Source organism: Megalobrama amblycephala, linkage group LG24, assembly GCF_018812025.1.
Source record: "Megalobrama amblycephala isolate DHTTF-2021 linkage group LG24, ASM1881202v1, whole genome shotgun sequence".
In the NCBI taxonomy this organism is placed as follows: Eukaryota; Metazoa; Chordata; class Actinopteri; order Cypriniformes; family Xenocyprididae; genus Megalobrama; species Megalobrama amblycephala.
Window position 1 is genome coordinate 28774472 of NC_063067.1, and position 19593 is coordinate 28794064.

General features: G+C 38.6%; 1 protein-coding gene and 1 long non-coding RNA gene across 2 annotated transcripts; one reads left to right on the forward strand and one right to left on the reverse strand.

The window, feature by feature from the left end:
* The first annotated feature begins 1570 nt into the window (after nucleotides 1–1570).
* LOC125260104 lies at nucleotides 1571–3938 on the forward strand. Its single transcript, XR_007182973.1, has 2 exons — nucleotides 1571–1611; nucleotides 1884–3938. It is a non-coding gene; the product is annotated as an uncharacterized LOC125260104 (long non-coding RNA).
* A 4982-nt stretch (nucleotides 3939–8920) lies between these two features.
* On the reverse strand, nucleotides 8921–19511 carry birc7 (baculoviral IAP repeat containing 7). Its single transcript, XM_048178834.1, has 7 exons — nucleotides 18812–19511; nucleotides 16399–16498; nucleotides 15050–15131; nucleotides 14924–14963; nucleotides 11686–11898; nucleotides 9988–10041; nucleotides 8921–9805 (listed from the first exon to the last, which is right to left on the reverse strand). Exons 1-7 carry the CDS (start codon nucleotides 19374–19376, stop codon nucleotides 9603–9605), a joined length of 1257 nt encoding a protein of 418 aa, XP_048034791.1. The 5' UTR covers nucleotides 19377–19511; the 3' UTR covers nucleotides 8921–9602.
* Between the last annotated feature and the right edge of the window lie 82 nt (nucleotides 19512–19593).

Sequence of the window (19593 nt, forward strand, 5' to 3'; positions counted from 1 at the left end):
TACCGGAGCGCCATCTAGTGGCTGTTGCCCAAAATATATCAGAGTGTCGCTTCTTGGGTCCTAAGCTCTTTGACTAAAGTGAGCTGCTGCTGGATAAGAGCACGACACCAAGCGAATCAACAGAATAAAGGCTGCTTTTTCACTTCACTGATTATTTTGAAGATTATAAAAATGCTTTTGTTTAATTTACTTTTTTTTTTTTCTTTTTTTTTTTTTTTGACAAAATTTCACATTCATAAATGCAAGAACCCAACTTTATGTTTTTGTTAACTGAGGTAAAATTGTACATTGAAGGTATCAGAGACTCCTTGAATAAGAAAGCTAAAGATTTGTGAACTATACAATAGTTTTTAATACATGCCTGTATGGGCACTTTTCTTGATTTATGGATTATACAAATAAATTAGGATGATTATAAGGATCAAACAGAATTTTTTTTTAATAATAATGTAGGCCTATGAGTCTTCATGTATTTCTAAACCCTCTGTAATTGTTTCTCTTTGTGAGCTTTGGTTAGAGCAGCTTTACGCACAACTGCCAGCCAGCATGGAGAGACTTCAGAGTCTTCAGCAGCTTCAAGCACCTCAACACTGGCTTTTTTTATAGCTGCCCTTTTACTACAATTAATTTGTTTGACAGAAACTTTCTTTAAAAAGCCTGTTTTTTCTTTGCTCTCAATCACTCACAAATCTTTTGATGGTTTGATAATCTATTCAATTATTGCTAAATATTAGTTGTTTTTATGCCTTTTGCAAGCCATTGCACAATTTCGTGCTTTGCAGCTTTAGAAAGATCTTTCTTCCCTATATTGCACAAGAACTTGCTTAATATTGTGGAACAATCTTTTAAAGTAGGTTTTCCTACCAGAAGACCTGGGAAACTATTTAACAAACCTGTCTGACACTGATAACAGTTATCTAAAAAGATATAAGAAAATAAAACAAACAAACAAACACTTTCTTTGAAAACAAAAAGTCTGAATTTTTATTGTACTGAAATCCTATTGTACTGAAATGTCACTTCCATAATAATCTGGAACACAGTATATAGGCCTAAGTATATAGTGTGTGTGTGTGTGTGTGTGTGTGTGTGTGTGTGTGTGTGTGTGTGTGTGAGTTCTCACTCCTCCACTGACGGATCCTTTCCATTGAATTGATTCCATTGAATCCTTTCATCTGTCTGCGTTGGTAATGCACTTTTACGTCGTTGTTTTTGGTGATTAGGACATCCGCGACATGCACACTTACGCACCATTTTTAAAAATATAGCAGTACCAAAATACAAACAATGTAGAATAGCTTGAAGAAAAAGAAGAAGAATGGAATCAATTCAATGGAAAGGATTCCGGAAGAGAATACAATGCTGAATAAAGTCGTAGTTTTTGTTATTTTTGGACCAAAATGTATTTTTGATGCTTCAAAAACTTCTAACTGACCCACTGATGTCACATGGACTACTTTGATGATGTTTTTATTACCTTTCTGGACATGGACAGTATACCATACATACATTTTCAATGGAGGGACAGAAAGCTCTCGGACTAAATCTAAAATATCTTAAACTGTGTTCTGAAGATGAACGGAGGACTTATGGGTTTGGAACGACATGAGGGTGAGTCATTAATGACATAATTTTCATTTTTGGGTGAACTAACCCTTTAATAAAGGTCTTCTGAAGTGAAGCGATGTGTTTGTGTAAGAAAATATCCATATTTAACACGTTATAAAGTAAAATATCTAGCTTCCGCCAGACCGCCTTCCGTATTCAACTTCATGGATGGATGTACTGTCTTCAGCTTCATACTTGTTGGTCCCGTTCACTGCCATTATAAAGCTCAGATGCATCAAGATATTTATTAATATAACTCTGATTGTGTTCATCAGAAAGAAGAAAGTCATATACATCTAGGATGGCTTGAGGGTGAGTAAAGCTTGGGGTAATTTTCATTTGAAAGTGAACTAATCCTTTAAGTTTATTATTTTGACCCCATCAGCAGATGTTTATAATTGAAACTCCCTTTATTCTGAGCAATTCAAGACTTAATATCTTCAGTCATTTTTCTTCTCCAGTAATTGTATCTTGATTTAAGAATGTTTGGATATTTGTGCTGGAAAACAAGGCAGAAATACTGAGGAAGAACATTATTTCTTGCAGTGCAGGCAATTCGACCAGAATTTTTACGCAGGTAGTGGGAGAAAGACGTCGACATTTTGGATTCGGACGGCAATGAAATGACTGAGTAGACCCTGTTAATGTTAAAAATACCTTGAGAGTGAGATTTTTTTAAATGATTAAATCAAAACAGGACGAGTCAGAAACTATCTGGTGAGCGCAGGATATTTCCCTCGGATCTCCAGCTGTGAAGAATCTCTCGACCGTATCACAGAACACAGTGTTTATACTCTCAGGACGAATCTGATGCACAAACCGCCTTGCTGAGACTCACATTATGCTCGACTTTATGTGTGTGTGATGTAAATTAACCCGTCGTCAATTCATGAAGATATCTGGGGACGTTCCGCCTTTCAGCCCCTGATACATGGCCGTGTTCCAGATCTGCGGGCAGAGGTCAGAGGTCTTGGGTCAGAGGTCAGTACAGGTGTGTGTGAGTTTGTACCGGTTGTCCCTGGTACCATCTGGAATTGTTTTTCTCACTGTTGGACAGACTGAAGGAGGCGTCAAACACGGGGTCGTACATGTTATTATCCACCAGCCCATGTGACTCGGTGTACAGGTTTGTTTTCGTGAATTGTGGAGACATTCCATAGGTGTTATGATTTTATACTGTACAAACCATATTTTCTATCACCCAAAACAAGTATATTCTGTATATATGCTACTACTAATATAATTATTATGCAAGTGACATATGCAGGATTTCAATACAATAAACGTTCAGATTTTTGGTTTTCAAAGACAGTGTTTATTTTATTTCTTATATCTTTTTAGATAACTTGTATCAATCTCAGACAGGTTTGTTAATAGTTTGACAGGTCTTAATGGAAAACTTCTAAAAGGTTGTTCCACATTATTAAGCAAGTTCTTGTGCAATATAGGGAAGAAGGAAGATCTTTCTGAAGAGGAAAAGCACAAATTTGTGCAATGTCTAGCAAAAGGCATAAAAACAACTAATAATTGGCAAAAACTGAATAAAGATCAAATATCAAACTATCAAAAGATTTGTGAGTGATGTGTCACTGCCCCATATGCAGGGCGGTCATTCGGGGGAGTGTGCGTGCATTCATGTCCTGAAGAGCAAACACACACACACACACACACACACACACACAACAACACACTCTGTTGCACTGCTGTGTTATTAGCAAGAACCGTATGGTCTTTTAAAGGATAAATAATGCTGAAAAATACTATTCAAATGGTGTAATCAGCTTCCAAATCAGCATCAGAGATCTTTAAAAAGACTTATTACTTGATATTTGGCTAAACATTAAAGCTACAGAGGTACAAAAGTCCACTTTACATCCAAAGTTGCAATATGAAATATTAGCATCAATTTCACAATGTTTTAGTATTTCGTTTTTCCCATGATTGAATGACAGCATCACTTCATCTGTGAGAATATCTGCACAAAAATGTACTTATTTGATTTGTGATTTAAAAGAAAGTGCATAATTTAAATGATTTTATGTAATAGAAATCCTAAAACTGTTAATTTTCAGGTTTAAATGGGATTTTAAATCCCAGATTTTAAATGTGGACTTTTGGATCCCACTGTACATTAAAATGTGTTACATGCTTGTAAGTTTCTGGACAGCAGGTTGATTTTGTGTCATGCCAAAGTAAACAGCTTTTTGAGAATTTAAAATCTTAAAAACATAAAAATAGAGTTTATCATATTGTATAATAATCTTATTTTATTATCAGTGTATTGACACATTGCACTTATATTTTCATGAATAAAAATAATTTGCATTGCACTTCTTTGTCAAATCTCTGCTTCTGTTACATATTTCCTAAAACTCTTCTTTATGAATCATAGAAATACTTACGTTTTAATCTTTACAGATGAGGATATAACAGTTGAGTGGAAGTTATGCACTAAGAAAACATTTGTGAAGAATAAAGTGCTTATAGACAGATGCCACTTACCAGAAGTCCTCAAATTTGATTGGCTGAGCTCCGATACAACGGTGCTGAAGAAGAATTCAGCCTTGTCACATTAAATATTAAATATTAAACCATCATGTGTTTCCTAGTTCTGTTTGAATGGTTGCTTCCATCGATCCATCAGCAACTTCCACATATAATATGTATGTTTAACCCATTTGGTGAAGTCCACGTGATGGTGTTTTTAATAGAGGTTGCTGGTCTAGTAAAGTTTATCAAACATTCACCTGTTCAGTTTTCACTACATCAAAAGGTCAATCTGTCCAAATTCAGGTGGTTTGTCTTCGTCTGGCATCTCAGCTGAGACCTGTCCACTATGGGTGACCCTACCAGTACTGAAGTACCAGTGGCGTAGCTCTCAGCATCACTGATGCACACAAGCCCTCACAGCACGTCAAGCTGCAAACCATGTGAGGGACCCTAACCTACCCTATCCTAACTCTTTAAAAGCATCCGCATGTCAACCAACCGCTCAAAACTAACTAACAACCACGAAAAACCACTCGGAAGAGTCCAGCAACCGCAGAGCGACACGCTAACAACTGCTCAGAAAACCTCGGCAAACGCATGTCAATAATCAGGAAACCACACAAAACATCCTAACGACCACGGAGCACCACGAAAAACTGCTTAGAACAACCTGGAAACCGCATATCAATGCATTGACAATCATCAAAAACATCCCACCATCCACACAGCAATGAGATAAATCTTACTCTACAAACTGAAACTTACTCTACTAAAAACGTACTGTGTCACTATAGACTATATACAGTATGTACATACGGTGGCCCGGCTGTGATGACTCAGTGTCTGGGCTTCTTTCTCGGCGGTTCCTCTGGCAGCGGCTCTTCACTGATGTCCACATGGACACAAGGAGCGGAGCTTCTTCTTCTGGATGTGGAGAAGCTCTCAGTGACGAGGACGCGTCCATCGGGCTGCTCTGTCTCCAGCAGTGAAGGCCGCTTGAGAGTCTCCCACAGGCGCTGCTTGATCTGCAGTCCCAGCTCAAGGCTGTAGGGACGGTGCCGACCATAGCGTGTCTGTATCATGGGCTCTGCCACAGAGCGGTAGATGTCCTGGTAGCCCTGGACGCTGCAGCCGTGGATGGAGACGGGCTCTTCCTGCGGACACACGTCCACTGAAGAGACTGAGGCTGCTGGACGGACGTCAGGAAGGACAGCAGCGTTCTTCAGGTAGTGTTCGGCCACACTGCTGGATCTTCGAGCTTTGCCAGAGATGCAGCTGTAAGTGTGATCTAACCTGCTTACAGCTGCCAGGTATGAAAGCTCACTGGACTCTTGAGTGGAAGATCCCCCCTCCACCCAGAATCCCCTCAGGTGTGTGGGAAGAGTCCTGGTTCTTCTCCGGTGATGCTTCTCCATGACGATGATGAAGAAACACTTACTGAATTGGACAGATGTCAAGAGCTTGTAGCACGTGTGATCAGGGACAGTTGTGTTGATTTCAAATATAAACTCAAGCTGCTGGACTGACAGAGAATGTTGAGGATCATTTAAATGTAAACAAGTCTTCATATCAGCATTAAGTCAATTAGAGCTGCTTGAGCTCCATGTTACATGTACAAAATACTGCTATATTACCATTAGCATCTTCATAGAGTTGCTGGCCTTTATATATATATATATATATATATATATATATATATATATATATAATATTCATTTAAATATTATATATATATATATATATATATATATATATTCATTTAAATGTAAACAAGTCTTCATCAGCATTAAGTCAATTAGAGCTGCTTGAGCTCCATGTTACATGTACAAAATACTGCTATATTACCATTATCATCCTCATTACCATTCAAAAGTTTGGGATCGGTAAGATTTTTAATATTTTTAAAAGAAGTTTTGTCTGCTCACCAAGATTGCTACATTTATTTAATTAAAAATACAGTAAAAACAGTAATATTGTGAAATATTATTACAATTTAAAATAACTGTTTTCTATTTGGAAATATATTTATAAAATGTAATTTATTTCTGTGTTGGAAAAGCTGAATTTTCATCATCATTACTCCAGTCTTCAGTGTCACATGATCCTTCAGAAATCATTTTAATATGATGATTTGCTGCTCAAGAAACATTTATTATTATTATCAGATGTTACAAAACAGTTGTGTACAATATTTTTTTTCAGGAATTCCTTGATGAATAGAAAGTTCAAAAAAACAGCATTTATTCTGAAATACAAAGCTTTCTGTTAGCATTTATACAATACCGTTCAAACGTTTGGGGTCGATTTAATGAATTTTGCTGAAATTTTTAATTTCTTTGAGAAGAATTCTCAAAGAAATGAATACTTTTATTCAGCAAGGATTGCATTAAATCGATCAAAAGTTTGAACAGTAAAGACATTTAAAATGCTAACAAGAAGCTTTAGTATTTCAAATAAATGCTGTTCTTTTGAACTTTCTATTCATCAAATAATCCTGAAAAAAAATATTGTACACAAATATTTTGTACATCTGTACACAATAAATGTTTCTTGAGCAGCAAGATCAGCATATTAAGAATGATTTCTGAAGGATCATGTGACACTGAAGACTGGAGTAATGATGTTGAAAATTCAGCTTTTGCCAACACAAGAATAAAATACATTTTAAAATATTTTCCAAATAGAAAACAGTTATTTTAAATTGTAATAATATTTCACAATATTACTGATTTTACTGTATTTTTAATTAAATAAATGCAAGCCTTGGTGAGCAGATGAAACTTCTTTTAAAAGACATTAAAAATCTTACCGATCCCAAACTTTTGAATGGTAATGAGGATGATAATGGTAATATAGCAGCATATTGTACATGTAACATGGTGCTCAAGCAGCTCTAATTGACTTAATGCTGATATGAAGATTTGTTTACATTTAAATGAATATATATATATATGTGTGTGTGTGAATGTGTGTGTGTGTGTGTGTGATAGGGCTGTCTATATAGGCCAGCATACTCTATGAAGATGCTAATGGTAATATAGCAGTATTTTGTACATGTAACATGGAGCTCAAGCAGCTCTAATTGACTTAATGCTGATATGAAGACTTGTTTACATTTAAATGATCCTCAACATTCTCTGTCAGTCCAGCAGCTTGAGTTTATATTTGAAATCAACACAACTGTCCTGATCACACGTGCTACAAGCTCTTGACATCTGTCCAATTCAGTAAGTGTTTCTTCATCATCGTCATGGAGAAGCGTCACCGGAGAAGAACCAGGACTCTTCCCACACACCTGAGGGGATTCTGGGTGGAGGGGGGATCTTCCACTCAAGAGTCCAGTGAGCTTTCATACCTGGCAGCTGTAAGCAGGTTAGATCACACTTACAGCTGCATCTCTGGCAAAGCTCGAAGATCCAGCAGTGTGGCCGAACACTACCTGAAGAACGCTGCTGTCCTTCCTGACGTCCGTCCAGCAGCCTCAGTCTCTTCAGTGGACGTGTGTCCGCAGGAAGAGCCCGTCTCCATCCACGGCTGCAGCGTCCAGGGCTACCAGGACATCTACCGCTCTGTGGCAGAGCCCATGATACAGACACGCTATGGTCGGCACCGTCCCTACAGCCTTGAGCTGGGACTGCAGATCAAGCAGCGCCTGTGGGAGACTCTCAAGCGGCCTTCACTGCTGGAGACAGAGCAGCCCGATGGACGCGTCCTCGTCACTGAGAGCTTCTCCACATCCAGAAGAAGAAGCTCCGCTCCTCGTGTCCATGTGGACATCAGTGAAGAGCCGCTGCCAGAGGAACCGCCGAGAAAGAAGCCCAGACACTGAGTCATCACAGCCGGGCCACCGTATGTACATACTGTATATAGTCTATAGTGACACAGTACGTTTTTAGTAGAGTAAGTTTCAGTTTGTAGAGTAAGATTTATCTCATTGCTGTGTGGATGGTGGGATGTTTCTGATGATTGTCAATGCATTGATATGCGGTTTCCAGGTTGTTCTAAGCAGTTTTTCGTGGTGCTCCGTGGTCGTTAGGATGTTTTGTGTGGTTTCCTGATTATTGACTTGCGTTTGCCGAGGTTTTCTGAGCAGTTAGCGTGTCGCTCTGCGGTTGCTGGACTCTTCCGAGTGGTTTTTCGTGGTTGTTAGTTAGTTTTGAGCGGTTGGTTGACATGCGGATGCTTTTAAAGAGTTAGGATAGGGTAGGTTAGGGTCCCTCACATGGTTTGCAGCTTGACGTGCTGTGAGGGCTTGTGTGCATCAGTGATGCTGAGAGCTACGCCACTGGTACTTCAGTACTGGTAGGGTCACCCATAGTGGACAGGTCTCAGCTGAGATGCCAGACGAAGACAAACCACCTGAATTTGGACAGATTGACCTTTTGATGTAGTGAAAACTGAACAGGTGATTGTTTGATAAACTTTACTAGACCAACAACCTCGATTAAAAACACCATCACGTGGACTTCACCAAATGGGTTAAACATACATATTATATGTGGAAGTTGCTGATGGATCGATGGAAGCAACCATTCAATCAGAACTAGGAAACACATGATGGTTTAATATTTAATATTTAATGTGACAAGGCTGAATTCTTCTTCAGCACCGTTGTATCGGAGCTCAGCCAATCAAATTTGAGGACTTCTGGTAAGTGGCATCTGTCTATAAGCACTTTATTCTTCACAAATGTTTTCTTAGTGCATAACTTCCACTCAACTGTTATATCCTCATCTGTAAAGATTAAAATGTAAGTATTTCTATGTTTCATAAAGAAGAGTTTTAGGAAATATGTAACAGAAGCAGAGATTTGACAAAGAAGTGCAATGCAAATTATTTTTATTCATGAAAATATAAGTGCAATGTGTCAATACACTGATAATAAAATAAGATTATTATACAATATGATAAACTCTATTTTTATGTTTTTAAGATTTTAAATTCTCAAAAAGCTGTTTACTTTGGCATGACACAAAATCAACCTGCTGTCCAGAAACTTACAAGCATGTAACACATTTTAATGTACAGTGGGATCCAAAAGTCCACATTTAAAATCTGGGATTTAAAATCCCATTTAAACCTGAAAATTAACAGTTTTAGGATTTCTATTACATAAAATCATTTAGATTCTGAACTTTTTTTTAGATCACAAATCAAATAAGTACATTTTTGTGCAGATATTCTCACAGATGAAGAGATGCTGTCATTCAATCATGGGAAAAACGAAATACTAAAACATTGTGAAATTCATGCTAATATTTCATATTGCAACTTTGGATGTAAAGTGGACTTTTGTACCTCTGTAGCTTTAATGTTTAGCCAAATATCAAGTAATAAGTCTTTTTAAAGATCTCTGATGCTGATTTGGAAGCTGATTACACCATTTGAATAGTATTTTTCAGCATTATTTATCCTTTAAAAGACCATACGGTTCTTGCTAATAACACAGCAGTGCAACAGTGTGTTGCTGTGTGTGTGTGTGTGTGTGTGTGTGTGTTTGCTCTTCAGGACATGAATGCACGCACACTCCCCCGAATGACCGCCCTGCATATGGGGCAGTGACGCAGACTGGCTGCGCAGTCTGTGCAGACGACCAGATGACCACAGGGGATGAAGACCATGGAGACGAGTTTGTCCATGCAGACCTTACAGGTCCTCTCTTCCTGAAGCTGTCTCAGCTGTTCCTCTGGACTCAGATCTGATCGCACTGAAAAACACACAAATACACAGACATTTGAACTCAACCTGGGTCAATTCAGATGATTGATTGAATGATCAGTTCCATCCCAGAGGCTACAAGATAGAGAGAAGATGAAGATACAGCCACACACACACACACACACACACACACACACACTATAAGTGCAATGAGAGCATGTTAATATGGACCTTTCTCCCTGTCTGAGACTTGCGTTCTTGGCGTTCGCGGACTCTCCACAGTCTCTGAGGGAACAAACCATCCACACGTTAGAGGAGGGAACGGCACTTTATCATTTCTTTTTTAATGAACAACACATGGCTCACAATGTAGGTTACGTTAAAGGATTAGTTCACCTAAAAATGAAAATCCAGTCATTAATTACTCACCCTCATGTCGTTTCACACCCGTAAGACCTTCATTCATCTTCAGAACACAAATTAAGATATTTTTGATGAAATCCGATGGCTCAGTGAGGCCTCCATTGACAACAAGATAATTAACACTTTCAATGCCCAGAAAGCTACTAAAGACATATTTAAAACAGTTCATATGACTACAGTGGTTCAACCTTAATATTATAACGTGACGAGAATACTTTTTGTGTGCAAAAAATAAGAAATTACAACTTTATTCAATATAAATTAATATCTAGTGATGGACGATTTCAAAACACTGCTTCATGAAGCTTCGAAGCTTTACGAATCTTTTGTTTCGAATCAGTGGTTTGGAGCACATTTCAGACTGCCAAAGTCACGTGAACCATTGAAATTTCGAAACACTTATGACGTAATGAAGCCTCGTTTACTGAAATCATGTGATTTTGCCGCTCCGAACCACTGATTCGAAACAAAAGATTCGTAAAGCTTCGAAGCTTCATGAAGCAGTGTTTTGAAATCGGCCATCACTAGATATTGTTGAATAAAGTCGCTATTTTGTTATTTTTGGTGTACAAAAAGTATTCTCATCACTTTATAATATTAAAGTTGAACCACTGTACTCACATGAACTGTTTTAAATATATTTTTAGTAGCTTTCTGGGCCTTGAAAAAGGGAATGTCATTGCTGGCGATTCGCCCTCACTGAGCCATCAGATTTCATCAAAAATATCTTAATTTGTGTTCTGAAGATGAACGAAGGTCTTACGGGTGTGGAACGACATGAGGGTGAGTAATAAATGACATTATTTTCATTTTTGGGTGAACTAACCCTTTAAAGGACTAGTTCACACAATAAAAATTAAAATTCTGTCATTATTTACTAACTCTCAAGTCACTTCAAACCTTAGTAGACGTTCATACTCAACACGTATACAAACTAGTGCTGTCAAATCGATTAATTGCGATTAATCGCATCCAACATAAAAGTTTGTGTTTACATATGTGTGTGTGTATATATATTATTATATTTATATAAATGTATGTGTGTGTTTCTCCTTTTGTGGTTCAAAAAAGAAAGAAGGGCATGTGGGCATTAGGCCAGGGTAAATAGTAAATAATGACTGAATTTTCATTTTGGGGTGAACTATGCCTATAAATAATGTCTTCTTCTACAGCATCATGTGAAAGGGGTAGTTCACCCAGAAATGAAATTTCTGTCATCATTTACTCAAGAAGATATTCTGAAGAATGTCAATAACCAAAAGGTTTATGGGCTTCATTAACTTCCATAGTATTGGAAAAAACACTATGGAGGTCAGTGGGGTCCATCGACTGTTTGGTTATTTACATTCTTCAAAATATCTTCTTTTGTGTCCAGCAGAAGAAATTCATACAGTTTTGGAACAACCTGAGGGTGAGTAAATGATGACAGAGTTTTCATTTTTGGGTGAACTATCCCTTTAAACATAGGTTTGATCTGTTTTGAAGGATGGATGAGTTTGGAAACACCTGGTCTGGGCTCCCCCGTCTGCCTTTCCTCCTCCTCGGCCTGCAGGACGTCGGTCACCAGGTCAGAGACTGTGGTGTAGTGTGAGCCGGTGAGCAGGTAGCGTGACTGCACCAGGCTCTCCACTAGTGAGCGCTGGAAACCCATCTGCAGCACCGCCTGCACCACAGGAGACAACATGGCTGCCGCCACTGAGCTCTGCCCACCCAACACCTCTGCCAGCAGGAACAAAACAGGCCAAAGGTGTCTTTAAGGGTGTAGTTATTCGCTTAATGTAATAAAATGTACAAAAAAGGTCTTTTCTTGGTCCTCACAAGTAGAAATGTAAGCAGAGCTTGTGGGTACAATATATTATTCACACTATGATGTCACTTTGTAGGCCAATCGGCAGTTCGCATCACACTGGTGCTAAAAACCCAATAGGATTTTTCCATAGGCTTTTGGATTATCTAAAAAAAATAAGTTTTATGATCAACAAAATACATGATACGTACATGTTTTGTCCATCAAGATAATTTTCACAGATGAACACAACTTTTATGAATTCTGAAGCCTAAATGAAGTCACCAGAAGTAAAAAGCTAAAGGTAGCCCATAAGCGAACTACACCACGGTCGCATGACTTCAACGTCACCAATACTAAGCTTCCGCCAACTGTTTATCTAAAGACATTTTCCCTGAAATTATGAAATACAATAGTTTGTAAGAGCGCAAGAATAAGCATACTGAGGCTGTAAAAGCGGACTGAGTTTACCTGTTCGGCGTGATGGCGTTTAATGTCACCGACAGCCTCTGCAGTCCGATTTAGCCACTTGTTAGCAACATTTTCAAGACATGTAACAGCTTAAAAAAAATAACGCGTGGGGTAATACTGATGTATTTTATGTCTTAGAATAAAACATGAAAGTATCTTAAGCTTGTGTTTACCACGGCCCTTATTTCAGCCATTTATACCTGAACCGGAAGTGCTAAAATGCTAACTCGCTTCCGGGTTTTGGCCTACAAAAATGAGTCATAGTTCCACAACTCTGTTATACAATCATTTAAAACTTTTCTCCTTATATAGAACCTTTTTGGCATAAAGTATCTTTAAAACCCCAGGGTTTTCTATAAGAACCCGGTAACACTTTACAATAAGGTTCATTAGTTAAACATTAGTTAATGTATTAACTAACACAAACTAACCATTAGCAACACATTTGTTGCTGTATTTACTAATCTTTGTTAACGTTAGTTAATGAAAATACAGTTGTTCATTGTTTGTTCCTGTTAGTTCACAGTGCATAACTAATGTTAACAAGATTTTAATAATGAATTAGTAAATGTTGAAATTAAAGGTGCCCAAGGATGCTTTTTCACAAGATGTAATATAAGTCTAAGGTGTCCCCTGAATGCGTCTGTGAAGTTTCAGCTCAAAATACCCCATAGATTTCTTTAAATTAATTTTTTTAACTGCCTATTTTGGGGCATCATTAAATATGCACTGAGTTTTTCAGCACGCCGCCCCTTTAATTCGCGTGCTCCCTGCCACACGAGCTCTCGATTATATTACAGCACATTTACAAAGTTCACACAGCTAATATAACCCTCAAATGGATCTTTACAAGATGTTCGTCATGCATGCTGTATGCATGCTTCGAATTATGTGAGTAAAGTATTTATTTTGATGTTTATATTTGATTCTCTATGAGTTTGAGGCTGTGCTCCGTGGCTAACGGCTAATGCTACACTGTTGGAGAGATTTATAAAGAATGAAGTTGTGTTTATGAATTATACAGACTGCAAGTGTTTAAAAATGAAAATAGCGACGGCTCTCTTGTCTCCGTGAATTCAGTAAGAAACGATGGTAACTTTAACCACATTTAACAGTACATTAGCAACATGCTAACGAAACATTTAGATAGACAATTTACAAATATCACTAAAAATATCATGTTATCATGGATTATGTCAGTTATTATTGCTCCATCTGCCATTTTCGCTGTTGTTCTTGCTTACCTAGTCTGTTGATTCACCTGTGCAGATCCAGACGTTCTGCCCTTGTCTAATGCCTTTCATAATGTTGGGAACATGGGCTGGCATATGCAAATATTGGGGGCACACATATTAATGATCCCGACTGTTACGTAACAGTCGGTGTTATGTTGAGATCCGCGTGTTTTCCGGAAGTCTTTTAAACAAATGAGATTTACATAAGAAAGAGAAAGCAATGGAGTTTGAAACTCAATGTATGTCTTTTCCATGTACTGAACTCTTGTTATTCAACTATGCAGAGGTAAATTCAAATTTTGATTCTAGGGCACCTTTAACATTAACAAAGATTAATAAATGCTGTATAAGTGCAGTTCATTATTAGTTCATGTTATAACTAATGCACCTTATTGTAAACTGTTACTAAAAACCCTTTCTTCTAAGAATAAGAGCAAAATATTGCTTCAGGTCATTTATTCTGTGATTTATGCAAAGAATCAGTTCAGGTGTGTTTGTTTACCAGCAGCGTACAGTGATTTAAAGCTTCAAAAATCACAAAAGACTAAAAGTTAGGGTAACACTGATCATCATCATTGTTAGTTGAAGAAAAGGAGATGTGGGTGAGATGAAAACTGTGAGAGCTGGAAGAATAACAACAACTCCTGAGGAGCATAAAATGCAAAGCAGCATAAAACACAGCCTGATATTATCCTGCTTATTACACGGCTCTTTGCACAAAAAATAAATACAGGAAATATTGATTTGAGTTGAAATAATTTTATTTTTTTACTGTGGAAAGACAGAAATGAGCACAGCTATGTAGCAAACACGGATTTCCAGGACAAGCAGTAAGTTATACTGTGTCAGGGATGGACAATGGTTATTATTCAGAAATATCTGACTGCTGAATGTTGTGAATGACCAATCAGAATCAAGTATTCCAGAAAGCCGTGTAATAAACACACATAAGAGTCTGTTGATCCATTGAACACATGCACTTCTCACAACAATGAAACATTTTATGAGACTTTCGAATTGCAGAGAATCCATAAAGTCAGGAGTTTTCAAACTGGGGCCTGTGGACACCCAAGCGGAAATGTATGTCTAATATCTATTTTGTTTTTGTACACAGCATAAATGGATCTGGACATTAAATTTAACTGTCATTATACTTGTAGGGGGATCATCATATTTGGGTGTCCTTAGCATTTAAACATTTGAAAACCCCTGCACTGTTACACCTTTGAAAAGAAGTCATGGCGCGACTCACCTGATGTAATGTTTCCTGCAGTTGATGACAGAGATCCACCCTTTAAAACAAACCAAAACAAAACATTTAAAGCCCATAGCAATCATAGCTGATAAACTGATGGTTAGGTGCATCAGTATTACTTACCACTCTCTCATTCATGTTGAAGTAAGACTGCTGGATATTGCTCACATATTCCCGTCCTCTGGATTGAAGCAAATATTCACATCTTTGGAAGCACATGATAGACCAAATTAATAATGAGCATACATGCACTGAAAACAATAAAACATCATCCATTTGTATTAAGCAATACATGTTTGTAACATTCCCTTTAGTACTTGATTACACAGTATTGTATTTAAAGGGTTAGTTCACCCAAAAATGAAAACTGTGTCATTAATTACTCACCCTCATGTCATCCCACACCTGTTAGACCTTCATTCATCTTCAGAACACAAATTAAGATATTTTTGATGAAATCCGAGAGATTTATGACTCATTGACAATAATATAATCAACACTTTTAAGGTCCAGAAAGGTACTAAAGACATTGTTAAAACAGTTGACGTGACTGCGGTGGTTCAACCTTAACGTAATGAAGCGACGCGAATACTTTTTGTGCGCAAAAACGAAACAAAAATAACAACTTTATTAAACAATAACTTCTCTTCTGTGTCATTCTCATACGTTGTTTATGTCCAGCGCTTCCAGGATCTACGTCAGAATGCCGACTCGTTATTGGCTGGCTCCTGCGTCAGTATCACACGCATGCGTCGTGCTGCTCATGTGACCAGAGCCGGCCAGTACTGAGCCGGCATTCGCACGTAAACATGGAAGCCTTCACTGTGGCAACTGCATAAGGATAATGACAGGGAAAAAAAGAGATTGTTGAATAAAGTCGTTATTTTGTTATTTTTGGCGCACAAAAAGTATTCTCATCACTTTATAACATTAAGGTTGAACCACTGCAGTCACGTAGGCTTTTTTAACAATGTCTTTAGTACATTTCTGGACCTTGAAAGATTATATTGCTGTCTATGGACATATACCTCCAATTTGTGTTCCGAAGGTCTTAAGGCACCAAACCGACAGCCGACGGCCAAGTAGCACGTCCGTTCTGCGCCTGCGTAAGATAAAATGCCTTTCCATACCAGCAGGTGGCAGTAGCTGAACAGCCAATCAGAATGATCAGACGGACCGACGAGCTCCGACGCAGATTCAACATGTCGAATCGGCCGAAAAAAAGCAGACGAGGACCAACTTCAGCCGACGGTGCGGAAGACACTGAGAAAACTTAGTCGGCCGATGAACAAAAACTGCCAGACGGCCGACCGTCACCGGCTTGGTGTGTTCCTGCCTTTACGGGTGTGGAACGACATGAGGGTGAGTAATTAATGACAGAAATTTCATTTTTGGATGAACTAACCCTTTAATGTGGGATAAAAAACTTCCTGTTTAAAGTAGAAAGAGAATAGAAATAATTCAGCACTCACTGTGGAAACCATTTGGCGTGTTCCTGCCAAGGGTCATCACCTGGTTCCCAGTTCCTCAGACCACCATCACAGAAGAAACACTTCACATTGTCACCATGACCTAAGAAAACAATCTCTTGATATTACTATCTTCTAAAAAAACACTATATTATTTATTTTAAAGATACAGAGTACAATATATAAATCATTTTTGCCATTTCTTATCAGTTTTGAGCTCCACCTTAAAAGGTGCAATATGTAAGATTTCTGTCCGCTAGAGGTGGCTAGAGGCCTATTCAAAACAAAGGCGTAGGAATCTTGGGACATGTGATCTTCACCTCACAGCCGGTGGAAAATAATCAGGATAGGACTCGAGAAGACATCATGTTCATGGATGCGATTATTAACGTTACTGTAGTGTGAAGCAGAACAGTAGCGAGTGTTGTGGAGCTGAACGAGGAGCTGGAGCGATTGATCAACACACGCCTCACGAGCAGCGGGACTTTTATTATGACACAGTCGCCGGCGCCGCTTCCGCTTTTCCGGTCATGAGTATGAGGTAACGCAGCTCTGTTTATCATATTAGATACATTTGAGTGTGTTGAAAATGATGTTATAACGTTACTCTGTGCGTTCACTCGGCGGCTGCTGTGAGACACTGTTACACACTGCAGTAAGATAGATCGATTTTACAATATCAGATTAAATGCTGGATGGCTTGTGTTGATAAATGGCATGCAACTAATTTTAAAACGTATTGTATGATGGAGAAAATGCTGTATTACTGTTACTAAAAATAAAGCTGCATCTGATTATGCTATGTTAGTTACTTCACAAAATAGTGTTTTTCTCTGAGGCATGGTAAAGCATGGTACTCGCAAAAAATCAAGAAAATTAGATTTAAACAATAAGACTAAACATGTTGAGCTATATAACAATAATTATTTTTCTGTTAGTAAATATATCAAAACAGTTGTTCCCTTGTCTAATAAAACATGTAATATATTAAAGCGTCTTTGGTGTTTCCATGGTTTCTACAAAATTAAACCGGAAATCGAGGGTAACGCGGGTATGACGCAATAGACAGGTGACTCCTCACACGTCCCGGAGCCTTGATTAAAATTGCAATTTTCTCACGATTTACAAATAGTTGCAAACATTTGGGATATTTTAAATACTCAAGTGAACAAAATATATAACACTGGTTTTTGGATATTTTACAGCAAAATTCTTACATATTGCACCTTTAATGCTCTTTATCAGTAATAAATTTAAAGGATTAGTTCACTTTCAAATAAAATTTTCCTGATAATTTACTCACCCCCATGTCATCCAAGATGTTCATGTCCTTCTTTCTTCAGTCAAAAAGAAATGAAGGTTTTTGATGAAAACATTCTAGGATTTTTCTCCATATTGTGGACTTCAATGGACTCCAAATGGTTGAAGGTCAAAATGTCAGTTTCAGTGCAGCTTCAAAGAGCTTTAAACGATACCAGACGAGGATTAAGGGTCTTATCTAGCAAAACGATCATTCATTTTCTAAAAAAATAATAATAATTTTATACGTTTTAACCATGAATGCTCATCTTAAACTAGCTCTCTTCTTCTTCTTCTCTATTAGAATTCCAGCAGTGAGACACTGCTAAGTGTATTACTGCCCTCCACAGGTCAAAGTTTGAACTAAATTGTCATATACAATATGCTAGTGCAAGTATATAACAATAAGTTCAAACTTTGACCAAGAAGAGAGCTAGTTCAAGATGAGCATTTGTGGTTAAAACATATAATTTTTTTTTTTTTAGAAAATGAGTGATGGTTTCCGTAGATAAGACCCTTATTTCTCGTCTGGGATCGTGTAGAATGCTTTAAAGCTGCACTGAAACTGTAATTTTGACCTTCAGCCTTTTGGGCTCCATTGAAGTCCACTATAAGGAGAATAATCCTGGAATGTTTTCCTCAAAAACCTTCATTTCTTTTCAACTGAAGAAAGAAGGACATGAACATCTTGGATAACATGGGAGTGAGTAAATTATCAGCAAATTTTAATTTAAAACTGAACTAATCCTTTAATGTGGTCAAAACATGTTGAGAATTTTGAAGTTGACAGAATTAATTGTTTTGTTCTTTACTGAGAACAAACAATGATATGCCATTTTGAATGCATATTATTTGTATAAGAAATAGGCAGAAACACACTGTTGCTTTCAGAATAATGAGCAGCACGCGCTGCTGTGAGGCTGGGCTGCACTGCGCTCGCGGCCTCTCGTTCATTCCGTTCATTCACAGTGCGCATGACCGCCGCGCGCGTGACTGTGAGCGCAGAAAGCAGAAGCAACTAAGTTTTGGTCCTGTGATGAACCAAAACCACATACAATCCCAATACATTTGAGTTGCAGTTTCTTTTCCCAAAACATCCCTTTAGCCAGAGACACACCTGTATAGAAGAATCCAGCTCGCGCCAGAGCATCGGGCTGCACTGATGCTCCTGTGGGCCAGTTCTGGTAGGTGGACAACCTGTTGTCCTCTGACTCCATCTCCGGATACGCCGCCTGCCCGGACAACACCTGCTCGTCCACGGTCAGCCGCTGCAGTTGACTCAAGAGCTGCCCATCCACAGAGTCGGACGAGCCCAGCGGAACATTCCCCACATCCCTGCCCATCATTAAGCCGCACGCGGGGAAGTGCCTCTCGTGCTCCCCGCGCGGAGTGTCTCCATGAACCCAGTGCCTCAGGATCCCATCACAGCAGAAGCACTGCACCGTGTCCCCGTATCCCAGATAGTGAAAGCCAGCCCGGGCAAGCTCAGCAGGGCTCACGGGCGCATCTCCGGGCCAGTTGTGGAAAGTCTGGAGTCTTTCCTCCTCACTCCGCATCCCGAGCCGAACCCCCGCCTCCATCCGCGCGCTGCTCTCGCGCTCATGTCCACGATCTCCCCTCATCCTGCTCACCTTCCATAATGGACTGTTCAAGTGTGCTCCAGCTCCCCCTTCGCTGGCCATATAGCCTATTATTCCCTGTAACAGAGCAGCGTTTACTATAGCACACACATTTCCAGAATAAGCAGTTGTTAAAATGATCTGCCCTGTGGCCAAGCCCTGAATAACATGTACAATAGACGCCTTTCATGGGGATTTTTTTTTCTTCCAAATTTCACATGTGGCTGGCTTAATAACAACCTAGTGGGTATACATTTTAAAGTCAACATGAAATTAAAAT

Bases quoted from the DNA above. Each gene is read 5' to 3' on its own strand.
- birc7 (XM_048178834.1), bottom strand. From the start codon at position 19,376: ATGGCCAGCGAAGGGGGAGCTGGAGCACACTTGAACAGTCCATTATGG. The intron at 16,499-18,811 runs GTGTGTCTCTGG...TTGTTTTCTTAG, and splicing joins AGCTGGATTCTTCTATACAG to GTCATGGTGACAATGTGAAG. The intron at 9,806-9,987 runs GTCCATATTAAC...TGTGTTTTTCAG, and splicing joins AGTCTCAGACAGGGAGAAAG to TGCGATCAGATCTGAGTCCA.